This window comes from Gymnodraco acuticeps, unplaced genomic scaffold (genome assembly GCF_902827175.1).
Source record: "Gymnodraco acuticeps unplaced genomic scaffold, fGymAcu1.1, whole genome shotgun sequence".
Classification (NCBI taxonomy): domain Eukaryota; kingdom Metazoa; phylum Chordata; class Actinopteri; order Perciformes; family Bathydraconidae; genus Gymnodraco; species Gymnodraco acuticeps.
Window position 1 is genome coordinate 225,224 of NW_022991389.1, and position 9,235 is coordinate 234,458.

Here is a 9,235-nt window from a genome sequence, read left to right on the forward strand (position 1 = left end):
ATACCATTTTATATATAGCTCCAACACCTATTAAGCAATTGTTCTTGTTTTCGGTCTGACAAAAGAAGACTATTGATCATGTCCAAATGATTCCTTTCTCAGTAAACAGTAGTTATAATATCCTGTTAGCAAGCGTGTTCATGTTTGTTGTCATCGTCCTGCTACAGGTGGAGGACGGCAGTCTGATCCTGGAGCAGCTGGCCGGGATGGAGATGTTGACGCAAGAGAGTGAAGCCAGTTCTGTAAGTTAAAGATTTGCACACATTAACTTATTGTCTCATTTAGTTTTAAGTCTGTAAATAAATATGCTGTTAACATACTATGAGTTCAGGTTGAGGACAAATGGCTACTGCTTTCATGTGTCAGAGCTTGTGTAGCTATACATAATGTTCACGTAACATTTAGCAAAAATGCCTTTTCATTAGATATACGAAGTTCGCTTTACATGAAAACTTAAGGACAATCACACAACAGTTGAGTCAATATAAAAGGACGGAATGAGAATTATTACACACCCAAAAGCCATCATAATACAGTAGAAAATCACACTTCGATCAGAAAATAATGAAATTATTCGACTGTTGCTGACTACAAAGTCTTGTTCTCCAACCACGGAGTGCACATATTTTCTTCACAATCGTTTTCATTGATAATTAATGTGATTTTCTGTCTTTTTATAGAATTTCTGCTGACCCCGGCTGTGTTTAAGACAAGGTAACACAGGAGCAAATGCAAAAAACGTAACTCTGCTCATGAAGAATTAACGAGAAGTTGAGAACACATGATGTAAACAGGACGCTCCCTCTGTCACACCATCCACATCTGAGGCAAAACAGGAAGATGACAATACTGTAAATGAGAGCGTTCACATGTGTGAGAAACTGGAACAACAGTTTGAGAAGAGAGTGGTTGACGAGCATAAGTGAAACCTCTGGATTTGATCTTTCTATGGTTCTATTTGAGAGCCTGACTGAAAACACATTGAATAACAAGGTTTATGAAGAAATATTTTACAGGTATTTATAGTTTTGAAGAAGTTTTAGAGATTATTTGTATTTCATTAAAAAAAATCAAGGATATCTTTCTTTAAGAAAATCTCAGAATGGTACATTATGATGTCGATTTTAAATGTTAATATATTTCAACTGCTGTAGTTACTGGGGAGCTGTATCCCTATTTAATGACTTTTTGAATGAAGGTGAATGTGTATAGATAGTGTACATACTTAGATTTTAAATACCCCATTTCCTCTATGTGGCATTGCTTAACAGCAGTTTGGAGTTTTAGTCCAATGAACATCTGTCGGGAGCAGAAATATTTATTTGGTTTAATGAGACCTCAGTGGGTAGAGCTCAAGAAACACAAATGGAAAAATAGAAGGTCAATTAATCTGGCGTAAGCTAATCAGTAACCTTGCCTGGGTATTATGCTAGTCTATCATAGCTATAAATAATCTAATGCTATTTTAATTGACCTAATTTGAATATGAAAGTTCATCTAAACTCACTAGCTACCCTTAAGCTAGTTTGAGTTTAGTTTACGAGATAGCCCACTTGACCTTGTTTGAGGTAAGCTAAATAGATAGCCTTCTTAACATGGTTTCAGCTAAGCTAACTAGATAGCCTTCTTAACATGGCTTCAGATAAGCTAACTAGATAGCCTTCTTAACATGGCTTCAGATAAGCTAACTAGATAGCCTTCTTAACATGGTTTCAGCTAAGCTAACTAGATAGCCTTCTTAACATGGTTTCAGCTAAGCTAACTAGATAGCCTTCTTAACATGGCTTCAGATAAGCTAACTAGATAGCCTTCTTAACATGGTTTCAGCTAAGCTAACTAGATAGCCTTCTTAACATAGTTTCAGATAAGCTAACTAGATAGCCTTCTTAACATGGTTTCAGCTAAGCTAACTAGATAGCCTTCTTAACATGGTTTCAGCTAAGCTAACTAGATAGCCTTCTTAACATGGTTTCAGCTAAGCTAACTAGATAGCCTTCTTAACATGGCTTCAGATAAGCTAACTAGATAGCCTTCTTAACATGGCTTCAGATAAGCTAACTAGATAGCCTTCTTAACATGGTTTCAGCTAAGCTAACTAGATAGCCTTCTTAACATAGTTTCAGCTAAGCTAACTAGATAGCCTTCTTACCATGGTTTCAGCTAAGCTAACTAGATAGCCTACTTAACCTAGTTGCAGCTAAGCTAACTAGATAGCCTACTTAACCTAGCCAACATTCCTTTGCCAATTGGTACATACATTAAAATGTCCCTACAGTAAATGAAAATTACTAATCAACTCCATCATCAGGTCAAAACAGTAATTTGTCCAAAAACCTGCATACATGGCATTTCCATTACTGTTTATAAGCAATAGCTAGCATGCTGACACACTTAACTAAATGGTGAGAGTCATAGCATGCTAGATATTGCATGATATTTACATTTATAGAATAACATGAGACCTGGTAAACATTAGATATCTGTAGACACGTTATATTGACTTTCAGACATACATTGTTTGTGTGCTCTACCTACTGAGGATTAACCAAATAAATAATTTCTTCTTCTAAATTAGCTTTGCCTCTCAAATAAATCTGTGTAGGCCTACTAATAAAACTCCACGCTACTGTGATTGTTTTCAAAACTACCTGCAGGAGTTCACAGGCATTTATATGAAGCTCTCTGTCTGCTGAAGGATAATTCAGACGTTTGTAGTTTGTTGTTTTGGGACTTTTTGTGGGTGAAGCTGTGATCTTTACATGACAGTTTCAATTTAAATCAATCAAATTAAAACCAATTCAGAGGGATATTAAAGGCAGAATGAGTAAGATTGTGTTAAAAAACAACAAACATAGCCTATAAATGTGTGAGGATGAAATACAGCTGTCGACAAAATCCTACTTCAAGGATGATCTGACCTCAGCCATAAACAGATTATTGGTCCTGAATCCAAATGTTATATTTAATGAAGAAGATTAAGGTGACCCAGCATCTTAAACACCCAAAGTGTAATAATCGGGACTATTTGGCAACAGGTGCTCTCTATATGTATAAGGTGCTGTCTTGTATAAGCTTTTAAATTAACAATACGTGGATGTCTACTTCACATGGTCCAAAAATCTGTTAAGCACATACTTTAACCATAGTATGACTTGTTTTCTGGAAAGAAGGTGAAAATGAAACACTGAAATTAATTTTAAACCTTTTTTTATTTTATTTTACAATGATGTTTCCTTCATGTCCATCTTGCATATTGTACTCCAGTGTGCTAGCATATTGTAAAAATCCCAAATATGTTAGCAAAAACCTTGAGTAAATGTAAGCCATGGAAATGTCCTGAATGTGAAACTCTCTGCAAAGGCAATCACGAGCAAAACCCATGTACAGTACTAATAATACTTTACTGACTGATACAGTATACATATATATATATATTGAAGATTTTTAGATGAATATTTTATCAATTGCAAAATACTGTATTTCCTGTAAGTACCTTAAGATGAAGCATCATGCCTTAGATCTGTGAACTGTAACTTTAAGCTTGACAGGTGAATTCATTCTGCCACATACTGCTGTGTGAGCGTTTCACCACTTCATACTTTAAGTGTAATAATTAGACGGCCAGGGTTTTTATATTTCTCCCCAAAAATCCTCACAAAACAACCTGTGTATCAACTCATAGAAATACAATAATACTGTGTTGGCAGTTGCTTTTTTTCTTGTTGTTAAACTGTATATGTGCACAATGCATCAGGTAGATTCTCCTTCACTAACACTGTTTATTTTGTATTTCTTTTAAAGGGCATTTATATAATATTTGACTTTTGCTGATTTATGTTGGTCTCCACTATACTGTAGTAGTATATACAGTATATACTTGTGATAGAATTTGAGCTACGGTGGCCTGTAATTGACAAGGTTATTTAACTGTAATGCAAGACGACTCCTGAGACAATTAGGTTACCATTTCTGACATAAAATGCTTCAAAATATCTATATTTTACACAGAAATCAATGTAAAATCAATGCGGACAGCTGAGGAGATTTCATATAGAAACCCGTTTTTGAATGTTTCAGTTTCTCCACATCTTTTTTTGCAAACCTCTAAAGAGAAACGTTAAAACTGCTACATTTTGCAGACGTTATAAGAAGTTTGGACCCAAATAAAGCCGGCAAAAACTTTAATTATAGGTTAAACTAATTAAATGCACCTGGAAAAAAAATCTGTTGTATTAAATTAAAGGTATGTAAAAACAAACAGCTAATTCTTATTTGGGCGTTTAAGTTATATTTCAGTGAGATATTTTTCAACATTTTGTAGTTTTTTTAGTTAAAAGCCTCTACACTAGATGTCTTTAATGTGACAGTTGAGTCTTTAAAATACTAATGGCACTAGTTGTTTAAATGGTGCTGTCAAAAAGCAATTCTGACAGGATGTTTTTATTTAATTTAATACAACTAGTCCAGTTAGATAGATGTCAAATGAAGGACATCTCAGAAACTGTTGAAATAATCATGAAGACATTATTTTGTTTGTGATATAAGTCAAACACACCCCCTTTTAGAATATCTTTTAATCACACTTGTGAGTTATGCCACTGTATAAAAGTTGTCTTTGTGATCAGCTGAAAGTGTTTTAGGGTATCGTTTTAAATCAGTGCGATGTGTGATGAAGATGTTCAGATTTTCCAACACACACAGATCATTCAGAGTGTGTGTGAGGGTTTTATTATGCAAAAGTCCTGACGTTCACACCACTTTATGCAAGCTGTCGACTCTAATGTTGCTTTTGCCAATGCTGCTGTTAATTTATGATTCATGCCACTGTAAATAAATTATTTTTATTGAGCGGGACTGCCTCTGTCTTTTTGATTTCATCCACTATAGAGAGTAAATCTACTCTCAAGTTACACCAGTTTTTATATGTATATTTAATGAGAAATAATGCACTGCAATCACATGCATTAAAAGACCATAATCCACCTACAAAATATGACTTATACATAACTTATACACAGAGGTGTAAAGTAACTCAGTACATTTACTCAAGTACTGTACTTAAGTACAATTTTGAGGTACTTGTACTTTACTTGAGTATTCCAATGTTTCGCTACTTTGTACTTCTACTCCACTATATGTTTTTAATATTTTAATCCCTTCAGTTACTTCACAGATCTGGATGAATGATGTGAAATATAATCAAGTGTTAAATCAGACTTTGGTTCCACCTGGAGTAAATCCACCAGCTACCCTGCAGAATACAAAGTCATTCAAACTAGCTGCTCCTTTACCAGCTTTGAGAACACTTTCATGATCAATCATTATAAAACATATCATAGATATTATTCTGAAATGGACCAATCTGCACAATGACTACTTTTACTGTCGCTACTTTCACTATATTTTGATGAGAAAACTTTTCTACTTTTACTTGAGGAACATTTTTAATGCAGGACTTTTACTGAAACAGAGTATTCCTACACTCTGGTACTTCTACTTTTACTCAAGTACAAGATCAGAGTACTTCTACTTTTACTCAAGTACAAGATCTGAGTACTTCTACTTTTACTCAAGTACAAGATCTGAGTACTTCTACTTTTACTCAAGTACAAGATCTGAGTACTTCTACTTTTACTCAAATACAAGATCTGAGTACTTCTACTTTTACTCAAGTACAAGATCTGAGTACTTCTACTTTTACTCAAATACAAGATATGAGTACTTCTACTTTTACTCAAGTACAAGATCTGAGTACTTCTACTTTTACTCAAGTACAAGATCTGAGTACTTCTACTTTTACTCAAGTACAAGATCTGAGTACTTCTACTTTTACTCAAGTACAAGATGTGAGTACTTCTACTTTTACTCAAGTACAAGATCTGAGTACTTCTACTTAAGTACAAGATCTGGGGCCTCATTTATAACGCCGTGCGTAGGATTCACGTGGGAAGGTTGCTTACGTAGTAGAAATCCAAAAAATAGGTACAGACATTTTCGGACATTTTCCGATTCACCAAACATTGCGTACCGGCGAGGAAAGTGCGTACAGCACTTCCTACGCCGGTTTCCCTTTTATAAATCACAATCGACTCGAAATGCGGTGCAGCTTTTGCGGACTTCACGTAACGCCCATATTTGCCTATAAATAGTCAAAGAAACGCCCATTCATTCATTTTGACTGACTTTATGAAGAAGATCGCAGGAAATGACGACAGAACAGCTAAAAAAGACATCTCACACCGTGTCAGATGTGGGTTATTTTGGGGAGGTCGAGATAAATCATATTGTTTGGTGGATGCAGTTTGAACCAGAGCAGCAGCATGGAGGTCGGATCGTCACCAAAATAAATAAATAAGTGGTCCGAAAAAGGTTAATGACAAAAAAAATACACATAGCCTTCCTCAGGCAGTGTGTTTGTACCGGGGACAGGAGACCCCCCCTTGATGAGAGACTGTAAGAAGTGATCGGGGAATCCCTCCGGAGTGGGTCATGACGACTGGATCTGAGTTATGTTTTTGTATTTTGTGGTTTGTGTCCCAGCTGTCGATCAGCTGTGCGCAGCGTCTCCACTGCAGCCTGTGCATCTCAACCCCCCCCCCCCCCTCCCCGCAGCAACTCTATATCCACCAGTTAAAGGAAATACAACTAATGTGTTGTGTTATATCAGCTGTACAATTTACCACATATGGTGTTCTTAGTTTCCATACCTCCTGTGTTTTATGAGCGACTTCTCAAGTCTTAGCAAACGGCATAAAACATGATTAAACATGGTAGTATATAAAACCATGCTCGTACAACCTATAGAAATGCAAAACCGCATCATTTATGAGAAAACATTTCATAACATTAACACAACATATTCGAGGTGGTTTTAAATAACATATCCGTATTTATTTATTTCTCCAAGTTATGTTTTTGTGTGCACTGAGGAGTCTCAAACAGGCGTTTGTTTAATCATTTTAAGATTGGCTTTAATCAATGTTTGAAAATGAATTCTTCATATATGATAAATGAGAGGTAACGTTTTATTTATGGTATTATTTCCACACATTTCTCTCCATTCTTCCTTCTGCCAACGGTGTCGCAGTTTCTCGTCCCTCCCGTTTGTGTGCTTAGTGCGTACGCATGGGTTAGAGTTTGCGTGGAGGACCGCACGTTTTCCCCTCAAGTTAGTATTTTATAAATCGCAAACATTGCGTAGAAACTGGCGTACGCCATTTTTTGAGCGTATATCCCTTTATAAACGAGGCCCCTGAGTCCTACTTTTACTCAAATACAAGATCTGAGTACTTCTACTTTTACTCAAGTACAAGATCTGAGTCCTACTTTTACTCAAGTACAAGATCTGAGTACTTCTACTTTTACTCAAGTGCAAGATCTGAGTACTTCTACTTTTACTCAAGTACAAGATCTGAGTACTTCTACTTTTACTCAAGTACAAGATCTGAGTCCTACTTTTACTCAAGTACAAGATCTGAGTACTTCTACTTTTACTCAAGTACAAGATCTGAGTACTTCTACTTTTACTCAAGAACAAGATCTGAGTACTTCTACTTTTACTCAAGTACAAGATCTGAGTACTTCTACTTTTACTCAAGTACAAGATCTGAGTACTCTGCCCTCTCCCTGTGCGATTCTCTCTTTGAAGCAGCAGGGGGCGACATCCTTCAAGCATTTGGGATATCACCCTGCAGCATTTGTTGCATGAATTTTTCCATCTGTTCCCTCCTGAGTGTTCTTAAGATATGTCATGTCACATTATTCATCAATTTAAGTTCCACAAATATAAATATTCTTAATTTTACAGATAGAAATACCAAAATAAAATGTAGGGGACAAAAAATATTCCAATCCCTTCGGATGATTAGATTAGTTTAGTTTATTTATTTATAGTGTCGTGGACAGTCCCCATCGATGAACTGACACAAAAACAGTGAATGGTGCAGCTTTAGCCGACATGGCTAATTTCATACTTTGTACCATTCTCTTTTAGTTCTAGCTGCTTTTTGGCCGGTGCTTGATTCCCAGTAAGGTTTTAATCTGTTCCCAAATTATTTTAGTGTTACCTTTTGCCTCATTAATTATTGTTATGAAGAAGTTGGCTTTGGCCTTTCTGATTGTTTGAGTTACTTTGTTACGTAATGAAGTAAAGCTAGATTAGATTTGTAAATGTTTTGAACAATGTATAATAATCTGAATACATATTTTCTTTTTTGGCCTGTGTGAATATGCTCTAAATCAGTGATTCTCAAACTTTGTTCAATAATGTTCCCCCTTTGAAAAAAAAATGCAGCCATGTACCCCCTGATCAGCGCAAAAACGATTTGTTAGGGAAGAAATGCCTATATAAAGAGGTACAGCACAGCGCTGCACCATCGGTGTCTGATTTATTAAAACAACAACCTTGTAACTGAGAAACACTTAAATGCTACATTTCAAATGTTTACAATCCATCTCTAAATTCATGGCAAACCAATTTTAACATCATGCAATAACACTGAGACGACATTAGTTGCATTGAACTGATCTTTTTAATAAGTTGTACAATGTAGTGAAACATGGGCTTGTGCTTCACTGAGGATCTTCGTCATTCTCAGTGACAGGAAGGCCACTGCAGTTATTACACTTCGCGTTTTGAAATATGTGTAAATATAAAACCCAAACTGCTCAAACTTCCTTACTTTTCCTAAAATTGGTATTTTTTTTTCATTAACATACAAATAAATCTCACGTACCCCCTGCAGTACTCCAACGTACCCCTAGGGGTCCGCGTACCCCCATTTGAGAACCACTGCTCTAAATTGTGTGTTGGAGCATCTATATGCACACGTGTTTGCTTGAATTCATACACAAGAAAACTATAATGCTTGTTTTTCTTGGCTTTTGCAACTTCTCGCCGGGCCCAATCTCCCTGTTTAACAATACATGTGCTGGAGTAAAGCCGTTAATATGTCCCCTCGATTTTAACTTTGGCTTCAAAGTAGAAGATAAAATACCATATTAGGCCACACACATATGTATTATACTTGCAGGCCTACACAGGTGCATATTGGAGATAATAATAACATCTAATAAGCCACAGTTTTTACAATCAAAATATAGTTCAATCAGGAGAGGCTTAGTTCGTGGTTGATAACATATGTATTGCCGTATGCACAACAACATGTTTTGGAGATTAGACCCCGTCATACTGTGATGAGTTAAGGGGGAGGAGAAGCCGACTAGAAAAGAGAAC

At 36.0% G+C, this 9,235-nt stretch overlaps 1 protein-coding gene across 4 annotated transcripts in view; it reads left to right on the plus strand.

Moving 5' to 3' along the window:
• LOC117563170 (nuclear receptor coactivator 2-like) overlaps positions 1–4,854 on the plus strand; it is an 81,994-nt gene extending 77,140 nt beyond the window's left edge. For 3 of the 4 annotated variants that reach the window (XM_034241350.1, XM_034241351.1, XM_034241353.1), the window contains 2 exons: positions 168–242; positions 681–787. In XM_034241350.1, the coding sequence (XP_034097241.1) occupies positions 168–242; positions 681–692 (87 nt within the window). In that variant the 3' untranslated portion in view covers positions 693–787. Of the gene's footprint in view, positions 1–167; positions 243–680 lie in introns of all 4 variants that reach the window. The other variant, XM_034241352.1, reaches the window with a different exon arrangement.
• The last annotated feature ends 4,381 nt before the right edge of the window (positions 4,855–9,235 follow it).